The 18,707-nt window shown below is 30.1% G+C and overlaps 1 protein-coding gene and 1 long non-coding RNA gene across 3 annotated transcripts in view; one reads left to right on the forward strand and one right to left on the reverse strand.

Moving 5' to 3' along the window:
- The window catches only part of mahj (LisH and WD40 domain-containing protein mahjong), a 107,950-nt gene that overhangs the window by 54,440 nt on the left and 34,803 nt on the right, over positions 1–18,707 (reverse strand). Inside the window, exon 6 of one of the 2 annotated variants that reach the window (XM_087407573.1) lies at positions 892–1,111. In XM_087407573.1, the coding sequence (XP_087263699.1) occupies positions 892–1,111 (220 nt within the window). Of the gene's footprint in view, positions 1–870; positions 1,112–18,707 lie in introns of both variants that reach the window. The other variant, XM_011053395.2, reaches the window with a different exon arrangement.
- Positions 13,835–18,707, forward strand: part of LOC147908951 (uncharacterized) — a 30,865-nt gene continuing 25,992 nt past the window's right edge. The window contains exon 1 of the long non-coding RNA XR_015545586.1: positions 13,835–18,514. This is a non-coding gene — a long non-coding RNA (uncharacterized LOC147908951). The remainder of the gene's footprint in view (positions 18,515–18,707) is intronic.

Genomic DNA, 18,707 nt, shown 5'->3' on the forward strand with positions numbered 1-18,707 from the left:
GGCGCATTTTAACATAAAATATATTATAAAATATTCAGAGTTGAGAAGCATTACTTTTTTCGTTACTTTTTATAATAAATATGACATTCAATTTTTTTGTAACTAAACGCTAAGGTTGTGCCAAGATTGTAAAAGTCGACTTTTCTAACCTGAACACAACTGTAGCATTTAGTTACAAAAAATTGCAACGTCATTATCAATTAATTGTTTATTATAAAAAATAACGGAAAAATAACCCTTCCCAACTCTGAAAATATCTCGTAAACCTTTTCAATTTTGGTAACCACTTTTTTGCACAGAATAATGAGAAGTATCAATTAGTGTAAAAAAACAAGTCGTTTTTAATAATTACTAATATTTATTATTTATTCAATTTAATGATTTATAATATACTAATTATGCATATAAAAAAAATCGTACCGTAATAAATATAAATTTATTTTATAGATAAAAGATAGCATTTTTAATTACTTTAGCCATGTAAAAATAGTAAATGTGGCGAAAAATTGAAGTTAAATGTGCCAAATGTTTGGCACATTTAATCTCAATTTTTTTTTAAGACCTGATGGATTAGGCCAATTCCAGGGTCGGATTCATTTTTAGCGAATAAAAATTCATTAAAAAACGTTTCGTTTGTTCAGGCCTTAAAAAAGTATTGAACCGTGTAATTTATTTGTCCCCTTTCAGATTGTACAATAAATCTTTCAAAATTATATAAAGATTATCATTATTTTAAAAAATAGAAATATATGAATAAAATAGAAATATATGATTTTTTTTTACATGTTTCTTCTAATAATTTTGCATATAAAAGCACGTACGTACGCTATAATTTTTATAATTTATATAATTTATTATTAAAAAACATACTCTGTTTATGGGAGCACATACACAATTGATTACAGCTCTAAGTGCTGCTCTTTGTACATCAGCATCTGCAATAATTTCACATTCAGCTGCAGCTAGCAAAAGATTAATCGCCATTGTCATTGACATGTCTGGCATATCAACTCTTTCACATAGCAGCAACATAACTTTTGGTACAACAGAACAAATTGCGACAACATCCAAACATGATCTAACCGTTTCTGCACTAGAAGTAGTATGTACCCTAAAAATATTAATTATTTATAAATTCTAAAATTCTTAACAACTTGCATTTGTATGTAAAATAATAACATAGCTCGTATTGTAAATAATATTAATAAAGGGAAATAAAGCCAATATAAATATTAATAAGGAGAAATAAGGCCAATATACGAGCAAAAGTGATGAGAGATTGCTCTTATTTTAATAATATATCTTATATAAATATTTATTTTAATAATATATCTTATACAAATATATCATATGGAACGTTCCGATTTAACTAGATCTTCATCAACGGTAAAAGTCGAATTAATACAAAAATGCATGATAAAATCCGAATTTAATTTTTTGTCGATAAACACCTAACATGTGAGACATCGCCGTTAAGAATTAATATATTATAACAATACTATACATGAATATTATATGTCGGTATAATTTTCTAGCGATGTTATAATTATAAAAGTAGTCTATAAATTCTTAGTCTATATAAGTTTACAGATATCTATTGATTCGTTATTGCCCATGTGCGAAAGAATTAAGTCCAGTAATGTAAAAAATATAGGAGAAATGTGTCATTATATTAATGTGCAATACATAGATGTTTTAGACTCAATGCATCATCTGCTAATTGGCAGATTTCTGAGACGAAAGTTCTAATATCAAAATGTCGAGGCTATAATAGTTTTTGAATTATAAGCATTTAAAATTAGCAAATTATATCGCTTAAAGTTCGCACGTTTTGTTCTGCAGTACAACGCAAAATGTTAACTACATATACAAGTACAAACTTTAGGCGATATGATTCGTAGACTCGCAATTTTAAATATTTAAAATTCAAAAACCATTACAGTCTCGATATTTTATTAGGTGTTGGAATTAATTCGTAGCGTTTTACAAGTGATGGGAAGTACTTTCATTAATGTATTTTTTAATGCTCATGTGAAATAAATAACATTCTTTCATTAAAAAACGCTACGAATTAATTCCAACACCTAATAATATTAGAATTTTCGTCTCAAAATTACTTTAAAAATCTGTCATTAGTAGGTTATATGTTGAGTCTGAAACACACTGTATATGCAATACGTATTTTGCAATGTGATTACGATATTCTTTCAAAGATTATGAACTTTTGAACTTTAATTGTAATAACAATCTGCGACTTTTTCGTTTTTTCACTTCAATAGTATATTTACATAATTATAAAAATAGAATAAATTGAGCTCTCAAGATAAGAAAGGCGATAAAAATTACAATAACTAATGGGCAATTGAGAGCAATAATCAACGCTGTTATTCGTGTGTAATAATTAAACAAATATCTTGTTCAAGACATTACATACAAACGAAAAGAATCGGACGTTTCAGCTTCGTTCGAGCCATCATCAGCGATGTCCTATGTAGAAATTATTCAAAAATTAATCGTACCGAATAAGTTTAAAAGAACAGCTGAGGAGTCTCTTCAATTCCATGTTTAAGAAACATCCCTGTCAATAAGTTGTTTGGCTGAGTGAGCATTACAGAATAACGTAGTGAATATTAAAGAATGATGTAAACAATAATGTAAATCTGTAGAAATAATGTAAACTCACCAGTTGCTAATTATGACCAATATTCGAAAAGTATTAGGTGTTGGAATTAATTCGTAGCGTTTTTAATGAAAGAATGTTATTTATTTCACATGAGCATTAAAAAATACATTAATGAAAGTACTTCCCATCACTTGTAAAACGCTACGAATTAATTCCAACACCTAATAAATTATTTTGAAAGAATGGATATATAAAATTCGTACAGAGTAATAATTCGCACACGAATAAATTGTTGAAGTTATAGCTCTGGTATAAACATAATATGAGTGAGAAGCATATCGAATAATAAACTGTCATTACAGTGTCAGTAAAAGTCATGAAAAATATTGTATATAAGATAGTCAACAATAATTAAATGAACCATCATATTGGTTCAGATCTCGAAATGTTCAGATATGCATGATGTAAGAAATCAAATTTTAAATTTAAATTGTTTTCTTGAGATGGATGTGAAGCATCTCAAAAACCAGTCTTCTTTCTAAATATCCAAAATTTTTGTGTTCTTCCAAAATCAAAATCATGTTCAAATTTTCTCCTGTGTTTCCGTGATGATAGACGGATTTCCAAGTTTACTATTATTAATGTTGTTTCAATACTCAGCAATCCTCGTTTTCAATTTTCTTCCTGTCTGTCCAATATATGAGGCATTGCAACTTTTGCAGCAAATTTTTCATACATTTTTCTTAGAACCATATGGAAAAACATCCTTCTGAGATTTGATAATTCCATCAAGTTATTTATTCATACTAAACCAGGACAGTTTAATATTCAAGACTTTGTAATTGAATTTTCCATAAAGATAAGGTAAAAATAGAATTGCAAATCATGTGACCTTATCCTTTTCATCTTTCTTCGGTTCTGCCTGTTTGAGCGTCTTATGTATGAATAAAGATCTAAGACGAATTTGTCGTGTAAAAAATAAACTTAATGGGATAATTATTCTCCAAAAGAGTGTTAATAATAAATCTAAGAATCTCCTCATAATATTTGGGGTGTGACAATAAAAATATTCTATTCATCATTAGAATCTCTCTTTTGTGAGAGAAGATCGAAAGATAGGAAACTGAGGTAAGTTCCTTCCAGAAAAAGTTGGTTTATGGTATGTGTTAAATTCTAATATTCCATTGTTATTTATGATTATAACATCCAAAAAATTAAGTCTGTCTCCATCAATTTCTAGTATGTAAATGTCTTGAATAATACATTTGTTTAACTATTACGCACAAATAACGGCGTTGATTACTTCTCTCAATTGCCCGTTAGTCATTGTATTTTTTATCGACACTTACATAAATTTTAATCAAGTAAAAAGCAGCCTCTAATGCATATTTTAATATCTAATCAATGTGTTTCAAATAAATGCAAGCTCTATCTGACAATGTACATCAACTGTTCACGTTAGCGTTATTTCAAAAATTACACAACGGTATTTGTTTTTTAATTAATCTCAACAAGTCTGTCAAAGATATCAAAGTAACAATTATTAAATAATTCGGTACCTGTATTTTCATTTAAGTCACTTTTTGCTTTTTTATGTGTAATATTTCTGATAAGTTTTCTATAGTAATTCGGTTTGATGTTAAAGGGATGTTGGATCGACGGCCGAACTTGATTGAGGGCGACAGTACAAACTTTTTTAAATTCCAAATTCGATAATAGTGACATCTTTCATTCATTTCTTATACTTATTATATATCGTTGTGTCTCGCTCAAACGCAAATTTATCTTTATCACATATTGCAACGCCATCTCTTAGAAAATCAAACATCTATTGCTAGACACAATTATTGTTTTGTTTACCATTCCGAGTCTTCGCTCAGCATTCGTATACACATTATTTGCAGATCAATATAAATATTCCTTTTGAAGCTTTTAATCTGAGTTTCATAAACTCAATATTGTTTGTGCACGTAATACGCTGAGTGCTGTACTATAGTTTGGTCCATACAAGCTATAAAACTTTTGTATTAAGGAAACATCTACGTCAAATGACAGCTCTACGAGTTGAAAAAAATGTAAATTTTTAACTTTTTTCTAATTTTAATATAAAGTCTATTGCAACACTCCCAAATTTTGCGTCTACTTTAATCCTGTAAAATTTTTTATTCCGTTCAGTAAATTCAGAGATTTATATCGATCTGCAAAATCCCGACAATTTGGTCACTCCAGCATATAATATTAAGGATTAAACAATTTTCTCAATCAAAGGAATGGTTATATTCTACTATATGTTTTCATCAATTATTGAGTCTTTCTTGGAATCTAATTGTATGTAATATTTATGTTCTATTTTTTTTAGCTGTTTTCTCAAAACCATAGGTTTGGCCTATATATAACGCATTATAGTCTTTACAATTTAACAAATTAATAATTACTAATTAATTAGTTATTTAATTAAATAATACACGCTAACCTAAAAATACGTAGCAAGATTGTACCTTTTAAAAGACTATGTCCAGTTTTATTTTGGGGAATTTGAACAACTTTAAGACATGCCTAAAATTTTAAGGTATCAAAAGAGAATCAAAAATTCCATAAGCTCAACTTTATAGAGGAAGTTTCCTGAGTGCTATCCATGAGAACTATCCAAAATTCGCTATTATGACCATATATCGCTAGTCTATATCCAATCATCATGCGAACAATTATGGAAAAGATGCCTGAGGTGCGTTATAGATTTCTCAAGGGTGATGTATTTGTTGTTGACAAAGGTTTTCGTGACATTAGGGAATATTTGGAACGTAAGGGATTTATAATCAAAATGCCAGATATCATTTCACCTAGTGAAAGTCAACTAAGCAATACGCTTGGTAATAATTCGCGATTAGTCACTAAAGTCAGGTTTGTCGTGGAAGTTATCAATGGGCATCTTAAAATTCGCTTCGCGTATTTTAATTGTTTATCGTTTAATTGTTTATCGTTTATGGTATATCCAATCGATTCCCCATCTAATAATTGATTTTCGAAATGCCGCTGTTCATAACATGTTTCGGTCATCATATCAGACACAGAACGTTCGGAAGAGATTGCAGAACTTATGTTAGATCGATGCACAAACCAAAGCTGCTATTTCGATTAATCCAAGAAAAAAATCTGAACCGCAAAACTGTCACGTTTGTCTCGTTGGATGATGAGCTAGAAGGATTTTCAGTATTGACAAAAGATGATTTATATTAATGGGATCATATTAGATTAAACAGGTCATATTACAGGGAGCATATGATTATTACAGACAATGTTTTATACAGATAAGTCATGATGTTGAGACAACAAATCTTGCTAATTATGATATAATCATACAATATATGATGATTCTCGTCAAAACTCGAATACAATTTAGGCATATGAATCATACTCGCTATGTGTACGTTTTGGCAGAATGTGATGGTGAAGAAGCTCAAGCCATTCCAGAATATTATTGCTCTTACAAAAATGGCTATCGTACGATTGGGTGCGTAATGACAGTTATATGACATCTGGGATATGTCCAACACTTTGACGAAGACATCCATAAACCAGCAAGAACAATTAATGATGTTTTTTTATTTTTAGAGTTCCGATGAGGAAGCTAAAGAGAGACAAGGTATATTGGCCACATTTCAATTAGACAATTAAAACCTTTTTGTTTCATACTTTGAGAATGTCTCTCTTTCTCTCCCCTCAATAAGGAAAATCACCTCAAATTCATCAAAATTGACAAACGGGAGCCTATAAATTCTGAAAACGAAACAATTTTTAATATAAACATAGATTCTAGAAAATCCATAAATCCTTTGGTAATTACTAACAACAATTGATTTATCAATCTAACTAATATTCCACTCCCCCGATGTCTCATCATTGTTACAATTGAGAGGAAATTTTAGCCTCCTTGCACTCTGCATAAAAAAAAACCATTCATGAATTGATAAAAAACATCGAACCTACAAAAAATAAAAATTTCTCTAGAGTCTTACCTAAAATTAGAAACATTGCTATTTCTTGTTTTTACAAATTTTTGCATAACAATAATCAGAAAAATATGATCGACGATAGATTAACATATATTAGGTGTAGTAAAAAGAAATCCATTATTTTTCCAATAGATGGCTTTAATAATCTGTATCTCGTCTACGCGTGATATAGATTACTAAAGCCATCTATTGGAAAAATAATGGATTTCTTTTTACTACACCTAATATTAATAAAATTACCAAATCATTTAAAAAAAAAATCCAAATATCATTTTTATCAGCGCAAATAAAGGTAATGTCACTGTCATCTTAGAAAAAAAAACGTTTACATACAAAAAGTGGAAGAATTATGAATGAATAAGGATACATACTCCATAGTTAAGAAAAATCCGGAAAAATTTCTAGAAAGAAATATTAATGATTTAATAAAAAAAAATGGGGGAAAAAAGATATTAGTATATTTCTAAAAAAGAATCTTTTCATCTTCGTTCAAGTGATCCTCCCCTTCCGAAAGCTTACGTATTTCCAAAAATTCACAAGATCAATGTTCCATTTAGAATTAATCTCCTCAGTTAATACGGCTTTATACTCATTGGTAAAATTTCTGAAGGAAATCATTTCTGTCAGTAACTTTAAAACAAGGAGATATATTAATAATAGTTTCGAATTTTATAATAAAATTTCTGGATTGAGCGTGATTGAATGTCTGATGTAACATCCTTGTTTAATAACGTTCCACTTGACTTGGTGCTGGCGGAGATGGAAACACATAAAAAAATCTACAAAATTACCGAAAGTAAAGTTCATTAAAGCCATAGAATTCGTGTTATCATCTACTTATTTTATTTTTAACAACGTAATATATAAACAGACATATGGCTCTCCGATGGATTCCCCTTTATCGCTGACATTGCAAGATTCGGAAGAAAGTCTTTTGAGCATATTAGAGCTACCCGTCTATTTCAAATATGTAGATGACATTTTGCTCATCTTTCCCACTAAGAATGAACTGGATGACGTTCTTCAAAAATTTAACAGTTACCATTAGCGATTAAGATTCACAATGAAGAAAGAGAAGAACATTGTCTTAACTTTTTGGACATCTCATTGATAAGAAAAGACAACAAAATTGTAATAAAAAAATAATTCCATAAAGAAACATTTTCTAGACATTATTTGTCATATTGGTCGAATCATCCTAAATGCCAAAAATTAGGAACTATATACAGCATTATCGATCATGCCATTCTATTATCTCATTCGTCTTTTTATGAGAAGAACATCGAGATTTGCATAAATTTGTTGTTGGATAATAGTTATCCTCTGGATCTTATTTTTAATATTATAAATAAAAAATTAAAAAATATATTTGTGAACAAGTCAAAATTTCTTAATAATTGTAGTTGACGCTGACGTTTCTCCGAATATTACAAAAAAAGATTTTATAGTAGCTCCATTTGTTAAAGGCATCAATTACATCTATTCTATCTTTAATAAATTAATAACTACGTTTGGTAACGAAAAATTAAATTAGTAAATACATATATTATAAGTCCATAAGGACAAAACGGATTCCTACAAGAATCATGTAATTTACAAAATTAATTGTAAAAATTGCGATGCGTCATACGTAGGCAAATTAAAAGACAATTGCAAACGAGATTGAAAGAACATGTTAATAACATAAAGCTAGATCCATCCAAGCATTTGATAATATCAGGATATTTAGGCTGGATTCGGGGAAACGTTATTAGCACTATTTGTGTCATTCTATTTTCATCGTCCATTAAATGAAACAAAGATAGTATGATACAAATAGCGTTGATAGCGCGATTAGAAATTTACTTCAATTTCGTATTAAAAGCTTCGAAAATGGTGAAACGACACTAATATTCCTTTTTCTATTTTTTATAAAGTTTTTGTTGCAAATATGTATTCTATCCTTTTTATGTTAAATATCTAATCGTGATAAACGTATCTTTGCGCTTAAAATGAAGAACATTTTTCTTTTATTTTTTACTTGTTTCGTTTGTAATCAGATCCATGACACACTTGAAAATAAACTTTAAAGTGAATTCAACGAATACTGTAAACAATTGACGACAACAGAGAAAAATATCAGGGCACTCCTCATCTCGATCCCAGGCCTGTTCTCTCCTCCGATTTGTAGACTTTCGTCCTGCCACTGAGCTACATAGCTGTTGGTATCTCTATTGTGCGTATATCTAGTGAATTATTTATCTTTCTTATAATACTGACACTTTTACTTTATTTCCCCTTTTTTTTGCTATCTATCCACTATATGGAATCCGCCATCTTGAATTTTGCAATTGTTCATATGGTTTTCTTTTGTTCACATGGATAGCTTATGCTTGAAGCTATATTTGTGTGCAAGATGATTTTTCTACAAATATAATTTTGGAATGGTGACCGACATGACAAAGAATGTGCCCCATATATACAGGATGTTTCACGTAACTATGATAATAATTTTCCCTGCACTTCTGATGTGATCTGACAAAAATTATTTCAAATAAAAATTGGTCAGTTTTCAATCGACTACAAATTGCAATATTAAAAATTTGCAAAATATTCTTTTTTAAAAAAAAGGTCAAGATCACCCTAATTTTTTTAAATGGCTACTACGTATTTTTTATTTCATAATATTGTAACTGATATCAAGATGAGTTCAGTGACCTACTATACTATGACCTTGAGATGATCTTATATAATAATTAAACATGTGGGATCAAGAACCGTTTTCCTGAAAAATTATTTTATTTGTATTAAATTTTATATGACATATTCTACAGTAAAAAAAAGATTTTTATATTAACAAGCATATCATCTTTCCCATTATAGAAATACATTTTCGACAAACTGAGACTGAACTACGATTTGCTCTAATAACAGACTAAGGATGTGGTCGAGTTACCACTATGAATGCTTCGAAGCATTTGATTAACCAATCGGAAGAAAGAATTTTACTAATTGACCAAAAAATCAAAAATCATCAAAAAATGCTTCAAAGCATTCGTGACGGCAACTCGACCGCACTCTAAGAAAGAACACAAGTATAAATAAAGTCGTGACAGTGTTCAAGGTATGCTACAAGTACTACAATTTATGTTGACATTTTTTTCTACGTACATACTAAATATAAACATATGTGTAATAAATTGTGAACTACATTCGGGAATACTACGAAATCAGAAATGACTACGTTCCTCAATTTATCTATATACATTTTTTCTGTTGAATATAATGAAAAATATGTAAAGTTTAATACCAAATAATTTTTCACAAAAACGTTTCCGTTTATTGATTTCACACGTCTGATCTTAATCATTTCAAGATCATAGTATAACAGTTGTTGAACTAGTCTTGACATCAGTTATAATATTATGAAGCAAAAAATACGTAGGTTAAAAAAATTAAGGTGACCTTGACTTTTTTTCTAAAAAGGAATATTTTGCAAATTTTTAATATTGCAATTTGTAGTCGATTGAAAACTGAATAACTTTATTTAAAATAATTTTCAGATTATCGGAAGTGCCGGAAAAATCGTGATCACAATTACGTGGGACACTTTATACATAGCATAAATAAGTATAAGCTATCGAAAGCCATATAAACAATTGCAAAAATTCAAGATGGCTGATCCAATATGGCGGATATAAAACAGAAAAAAGGAAAATAAAAGTGTCAGTATTCGTTGAATTCTTTAAAGTTTATTTTAAAGTATCATGAGCCTTGATTACAAAGCAAGAAGCAAGAAATTACACGTTAACTTGTGTTATGTGCCATTTGTAAATTAAGACAATTTGGATAAAATGAAATGATGAGATCTCTTTAAAACAATTATAAAAATGGACGAAAACTATCTTTATCGTCCATAGATAATCGTAAAAAATGATAAAAGGCATGTGAAGTGCTTTTACTTGACTTATTTATACGCATGCACAATTCTTACTTTCACGTGGCTTTTATAACTTTTTAAAATTATTTAATGATTGTCAGAAGGAATAAGGATAGCTTTTGCCCATTTTTATAATTGTTTTAAAGCAATCTCATCATTTCGTTTTATCCAAAATCTTTATTTATAAGTGACACGTAACAAAAATTAACGTGTCATTTATCAATTTTGATGTCACAATTTAGGGATGTGATGACTACTCAGGAGCCTTAAAATTGTCTTATATGTCGATTTTACTCGCTTATTTATCTTTAGAAATTAATCAATCTTTAGAAATTAATGTCTCATTAACTATTGCGAAAATTGCAAAATAATAGAAGACTTTTTGACTCAGTTTAGTCCGGTCCACAAACATATGTCAAAAGTTTGAGACATCTTGTATAACTATTTTATATTTTTTTATATTGGCCTTATTTTTTCCTATTTGTGTTTGTATAGGGTAGGTATATAGGGTGAGTGTTTGATATTGACACCGTTCACGGATAGGTAGAGAGGATCTGATAAACTGAATCGAAAAATCCTGTACCATTTTGTAATTTTCGTAATATTTAAGGAGAAATTCTAAAGTTACTGAATAGCACGGCCTACCGTCAAATGCAGCACGCGATGAAATAGGACACCCACCTCATAAGTTGCTAGGCGTGCGCGAAATTGTTTGCTATAAGCGGCCTTAGCAATGCATGAGTAGCAAAAGAAAACATCTCCCCGGCGCGGGCGGGGAGTTCCCGCGCTGGACGGTTGTACTATGCCGCATGCTTACATTTGGCAGTAAGCTGGATGGACACACTTATTCGGTGAGCTTTAGAAATTAATATCTCGTTAATTTTTGCAATGACTACAACATGATACAGGACTTTTCAATTTAATTTAATCTTCTAACTCCTATTAACGGTGGCATACTTAATATCAAACACTCCCTCACGCGTGCGCGCGCATGTGTGTGTATACGTGTGTGTGTGCGTGCGTATGTGTGTGTACACAGAGTATTCAGATAAGTTTTGACAAAGCACTCATGTGCAGATAAAGCGGACTAAACTAAATTAAAAAGTTCTCATTTTGCAATTTTCACAATAATTAACAAGATATTACTTCCTAAAGATCGCCGAATAAATAGCCGCTAGGCGCACAGAGTTTGTTTATTACAAGTGGTAATAATTAGGCACTGTAAAACAAAAAACTTTCCACCTAGCGATCCACGACCGATGAACATGTATTTGTTGATACGATCGGATGAATCGCGCTTATTCAACAATCTTTAAAAATTAATATTATGTTAACTAGTACAAAAATTCAAAAATTGTTTAGGACTTTCCGACTTAATTGAGACCATTCTATCTGCATATGAACGCTTTGTCAAAAGTTACTAGATATCCTGTATATGCACGTACGCATATTATATACAATGTTTCTACAATAAGGTAACAAATTTCAGAACGAAGCTCTCCACATTAAAATATGAAAAAAGTTCATATGAACATATAAGATAGGGCATTTTAATCGCCCCTGGTGAATATCTCCGACACTAAGAGAGATACAAGAAAAAATTTTATATGAAAGTTGTAGGTTTTCTTGGGGGAAATTACGGCTTAACTGATAACTGTTACTGAGATATAGTTTTAAATGTTCGAATATTATATATGACGATTCCCTTCAATTTTCCGATCTAATCCTCTGGATTTTTACAGTACCGGCCAAAATTATATCACCTTTCGATTTTTTGAGCATAATAACTTTTGTTAAAGTGAATCGAATGCGCTCAAATTTATACAGTAGACACTTGGTGACAGTTGTATCTTGTACGTAAAGTATAATAAAATTTGACATTTGTATTCTATGATTTTTTAATTTTTTACTAATTTTCCCAAAGTCGCATTATTGTACTTCCTTTACTTTTTATGATACAACTGCAGTTTTTACCGTCATGACCTAACTTTAGTAGTTAGATTTAATGTTTTATATTATGACAAATACTCAAAATGTTCAAGATGGACGATAACAGAAAGTCATCGTAAAGAATCACAAATAAGGATAGTCGTACATAAAAAGCTCGCCCAACAATTTGGCATCTCCAAATCAATAGACCAAGTTTCTTAAACATTGAAAGGTCTAGCGAAGTTAAGAAGAAGAAGAAGAGAAAAGAAAGAGTGGCCGATCACATTACACTTCTTTTCTCATCAATAGCAACATCCTTCGTATATCGTGCAACAATCTACATCTTATGGCCGGACATTACTAAAGAAATATCGACTTCTGAACAGTTTAATCCATTTGTGCAGATCACACCCCATCACCTGTAGACTGGAAGACTGTAAACGGCGACTCGTGAAGGAACCATTCATTTTCGCAAAGAATTAGAAGGTGCGAGTGGAATAGGCCAAAGTATACCTCAATTAGACAACTCAGCAATGATCTGACATCTTCTAGAGCGACAAAAATAAGTTCATGTTGTTTGATAATGGTATAACATTGATTTGTCGTTCCAGAAGATGCCAGATCATTGCTAAGTTGTCTAGTTGAGGTGTGCTTTGGCCCACTCGCGCCTTCCAATTCTTTGCGAAAATGAATGGTTCCTTTACGAGTCGCCGTTCACACAGTCTGCAGATGAAGGGGTATGATCTGTAAATGGATTAAACTATTCAGAAGTCGATATTTCTTTGGCAATGTCCGGCGCCGTACGATGTGGATTGCTGCGGAATATGCGAAGAATGTTACGATTGACGAGAAAAGTAGTGTAATATGGTCGGCTACTCTTCTTCTTCTTCTTAGCATAGCTTCGCTAGATCTTTCAACGCTTGGTTTATTGATTTGGAGATGCCAAATTGGGCGAGCTTCTTATATACGACTATCCTTATTTGTAGGTCTTTACGATAACTTTCTGTTGCCATTCATTTATATCTTGAGCACCACAAATATTTTTCATAATGTAAAACACTAAATCTAACTACTAAAGTTAGATTGTAACGGTAAAAACTACAGCTGTATCATAGAAAGTAAAGAAAGTACAATAAAGCGATTTTGGGAAAATTAGTAAAAAATTATTAGGTGTTGGAATTAATTCGTAGCGTTTTTTAATGAAAGAATGTTATTTATTTCACATGAGCATTAAAAAATACATTAATGAAAGTACTTCCCATCACTTGTAAAACGCTACGAATTAATTCCAACACCTAATAAAAAATCATGGGGTACATTGTCAAATTTCATTTTTACGTACAAGATACAATTGCTACCAAGTGTCTATATAAATTTGAGCGCATTCGATTCATTTTAACAAAAGTGCTCAAAAAATCGAAAGGTGATATAATTTTGGCCGGTACTGTATTTGTGAGAATATTTAATGTTCTTGGTTTACAAAGTTCCAATGAAGATATACTACGCCAACGCATCTTTAATGTTTGTGACACCATTCGCAATTACAGAAATCTTTGAAATAATCTATGATACGACGTACACAAGTGTGTAGTTAATCAAATGGAAGACACTTCGTGTATGCCATAACTATCGTGAATATCAAATTGTATTGCGAAATTAAAAAATTTTTATTTAAAATTAAAATTTTATAATAATAAATGATTTATTAATAATTTGATGCTCTATTGGCATTCTATTAGAAAAATGTTAATACTGAAAAACTGTAAACAAACTTATCTCTAACAATAAGTTCCAGCTTCGATTGTAATAGGCATTAAATTCTTACTTGTAATGTATTCACATATACGATCTTAATAAATCGTTTATTGTTTATTCACACTGACTGAAAAATGCGTTATTGTTCCTACGTATCGATTATTGCGAAGAATATTACTAAGCCCTCGGTAGTTCAAAGGCTTAGGCTTAGGACGTTCCTATGGAATACAAGAGATCCAGACTCGACTCCTAGCTGAGGTAATATTGTATTTTTTGCAATAAATTTATAGTTTGTCAGTGCATTAATATCCTTCTAATATGATGTCAGATTGAGCATCAAATTATTAAATTGCTTATCAATTTAATTTGTGATATTACTAGTAGTGTCATTGCGTTTATAAGTTCGAATAATCATTTTGTCGCACAATTCAAATAACTACAAATTTAGTATATAAATTCACATAGAAATTATTTAAAAGCATCTGAGATCCAGTTTCGACCGTAGGTATAAAATAGGTATAAAATTCTTATTTAAAATTTTATATATGTTGTGTTTGTTTTTATTAGAAATTAAAAATAAGTAATATTAAATAATAATAAACATTACTTTTTTATTTTTCCCTATTAATGTACATTTTGAGTCGTAGCTCAGTAACAGTGAGTTTGCGGGAATATATTTATTATATATAAATTTTTTTTATGTTTGGTGTGAGGAGAAAAGTTCAGTCCCGAAATTTGTTATCTTATTTCAGTTGCACCTTGTATGTCGTGTGCGCGCGCGCGCGCGCGTGTGTGTGTGTGTGTATACAGAATAGACCATTTTAACCTCTTGAGGATCGGCATGTTTTTAATCGATTTTTTATTTTAAGGGCTAGAATGTTTTTGTTAATGTCATGGGATTGAGTGACAAAAAACATGGCGCCACTGTCAAGACCCTAAAGTATAGTCTCCAGTCCTCTAAAGATTAAAGTATTCGGTCGATTTTCTCAAAATCTATAATTTAAGACAAAAATGTTTCAGACAAAAGTTTTATGGCTTCAAGGAAGAAAAAACATGGTGACCTTAATTGACCTTGAGAATATGTCCCTTCAACCCTTTTGATACTAAATGAATAGTCGTTCAACGTAAACACTTGCTAACGACGATTATAATCCAGTGTTATAGGCTTGCCTTGCACTAATGACGACTATAGTTTAACATTTTTTTAAGTATTATTGTGATAAAACGTGTTAAAATATGATTCGTTTTCCATCAATATTTTACAATACACTGTAAAATTTACTGTTGTAGTCCTTCTTCGGTGACATTTGCATCATGATTATCCCGTACAATGACAATGTATTCGCGATTTGACTGTCCGTACAGTGAAAAATAAAGCCGTATCGAAAAGGTCAAAGTCAGGTCAAGATTATCTAAATTTTTTAAGTAGAATTTCTCATTTTTTTTAATGGAATTTCCCATTATATATACATTGATTCAAGACTTTTTAAATCATTATAATAATGTTATTTTTTATTAAGGTGAAAACACCATCCTAAAAGGTTAAAAAAAATAGAATTTTTTTCGTCTTAAAGGATACTTGTAATCCTAAAAACAAGATACAATTTTTTAGTTTCAACATAATATACAACTTATTAATGAGTTTAGCTGATTTGGAGTGAAGCGCGTTGCAGCGTCATCGAGCGTTTTGCGAACGATTCATAGTAGCTCTAAGTATTTGAATTTATAACATAAGAGATAATTTATCAATGAAATATAAGTTTCAATGTACTCAGCACTTACATGATCAGACAAATATTCTTTTGAAATTTTATGTACGAAATATATTTTATATACGAAATGTCATAAAGCAGAACTTTAAACGAGTTTTTCTCAAAATCACTTTTTTAAAATTGGCTAACAGCATAATATTAACAATTTTTTCAATTCACTTGAAATCTTATCTTCTATACTACTTTATGTACAAAAGTATATACAGATTTTGCGATTCATCGAAAAATTTTTATTGTTACACACAATTTTAGACGAAATTTTTCGGCTAAAAATGATTACCCTTTTCAAATGTCTATTTTCACAAAAAATAATAATTTAACATATTCGTATTTTCAAAATAAACATCATACGGATTATGAAAATATTTGATTTTTATCTTAGGTCAAAACACTGGCGAACGGGGAAGGCCATGGCCTCCCTTAGAGTTTCCTTTTTAAAAATATTTTGTAATGAAATGTTACATATACATTTTTAATATTTCCAAAATGCTTAATCACAATTTTGATGTTTCAAAAATATCTTTTAATTTAAGAAACTCCTATAAGTTCTTGCGGCTTACTGCTCTATTGTTAATATCGAGTTATGCGAAAGTCATTAATTGCAAGACTACATAAAATATTATAATACTATGTCTGCCGATAAATGTCGCTCCTACTAAACGAAGTTTTTCAGCCCTTTGACATTAAAAAATTTCAAACATAAAGACATAGAAAGTTTGAAACATAAAGATATAAAAAGAGTTAAAGAAACAATGTTGAATAGATTTACCAGAAATAAAAAATGTAAATTAGATATTTTATTGTAAAATGTTGTGCCTATATATTATTTTTTGTTGTTGATATAATTTTAAATAAAATGTTTTATGAATTAAATATTTACATAGTACTTTTTTAATGTGTGGGGATATTGAGTTAGCGCTGTTTAGATAGTTTGATTTGTAACGCGCGTCGTTAAACTAAGGGATTTTCCTAGCGTTCCCCACAATCCGTTCTGATTCCCTGCGTTGTATGGTGACTAGCGTACCAACTGTGATGTGCTATTAGTAGGAGAGCCGATCTCAGCGAGTAAGATGTTATGACAAGTTAGTCTGAAAGTGAGTAATTAATATTTCGTAGTTATATTGTATCGCAAACCGCGTAGACACACGAGCCATTATTCTTTGTAACACGTACTATTGGAATAAACCTTTATGTTACATCGAGACCTTATTCATTAACAGTTCGTAACCCTGACTCTACAAATGTAATGTTAATGATAATTCAAATAGTCTATCTTTTCGAATTTGATCTTAAAAAAAATTTCGCTTGCAACGCGCAAAAATAATAAGTAATAAGGACGAAAAGATACGAGAATGATATAAAATAATTAAATTTTTCTTTTTCTTTGTTACTCGTTACACTTCGTGTTACAATTGACGTATGTTTCAGAAACTCGGCAATCCAAAAATCAATCCAAAAATATATAAATCCGTCAGTGGTTCCTCCTTAACAAATGTCTAGATCCGCCCTTGGGTCAAAGTTGATGACAGTTCTACTGCTAATCGCGGAACAGGATTTTTATAATAGCAAGATTGGAAGGGCTTCAGAACTGCCATTTTGTTTCAATATAATATATAAAAAAATTTTATCTATTAGGTGTTAGAATTAATTCGTAGCGTTTTACAAGTGATGGGAAGTACTTTCATTAATGTATTTTTTAATGCTCATGTGAAATAAATAACATTCTTTCATTTAAAAACGCTACGAATTAATTCCAACACCTAATATAATAGTTTAAGTATGTAGAATTAGATGTAAGAGCTTCAAATAGATTTTTTAATTTCTTTTATGATTTTAAAGTTACACATGATTTTTGAGTCTCCAAGGTGGTATTCTCTCGTAAGTATTTTTTAAGTTGAGATTTCAAAGTTACAGTACCGTCGGCATTTGCATTATCCAAGGTGTCCAACTGACAGCTAAAAATTTTTGAATGTTGTTCAAAATCATGATTTTGAAATCGTATGTCAAGATCAAAAAGTTATTGAAGATTGTTTTTATTATTTTTATTTTTGCGCATAATAAAAATTCATTTAATTAAAAATAAAAATAACAGGAACTTTCAATAGCCTTGACTATGACATCAAGATAATGATTTTAAATAATATTTCAAAGATTTTATCGTCGGTATTTGTATTGTCCAAGATGTCCGTTAGTTGGATAATACAAATACCGATGGTACTGTAACATTGAGACATTCTTAAAAAATATTTAATAAGAAATAACATTATTATAGTGTTTTGAAAAGATCCTAAAGTCAGTTAGAAGAATATGTAATAAAAAGTGGGGATTTCATTAAAAAAATTTTAGGAAATTTTTAAAAAATTTTGATCTTAAGGCTGTATAGGTAATATTTCAACAAAATTATGAAAAAATTACAGATTATTCTAAATCACATTTAAAAATAATACGACAAATTTGGTGACAGTTTATTATTTAGATCATAAATTATTAGGTGTACAAATAAGTTTCCGCTGTTTTTTATCCAAAATTAAGCATTTATTGATGTGAAATTGCTTGTTGAGTCGCTCCTAATGTAAGTGCAAGTTCTTTTTGCGTTTGGCACGAATCTTCATTCAATAATGCTTCCAATTCCGCGTCTTCGTACACTTTTGGCCTTCCGCTACGTTCTTTGTCTTCAACGTCAAATTCACCGTTCT

This window comes from Acromyrmex echinatior, chromosome 7 (genome assembly GCF_024713525.1).
Source record: "Acromyrmex echinatior isolate Ae372 chromosome 7, ASM2471352v2, whole genome shotgun sequence".
Taxonomy (NCBI): domain Eukaryota; kingdom Metazoa; phylum Arthropoda; class Insecta; order Hymenoptera; family Formicidae; genus Acromyrmex; species Acromyrmex echinatior.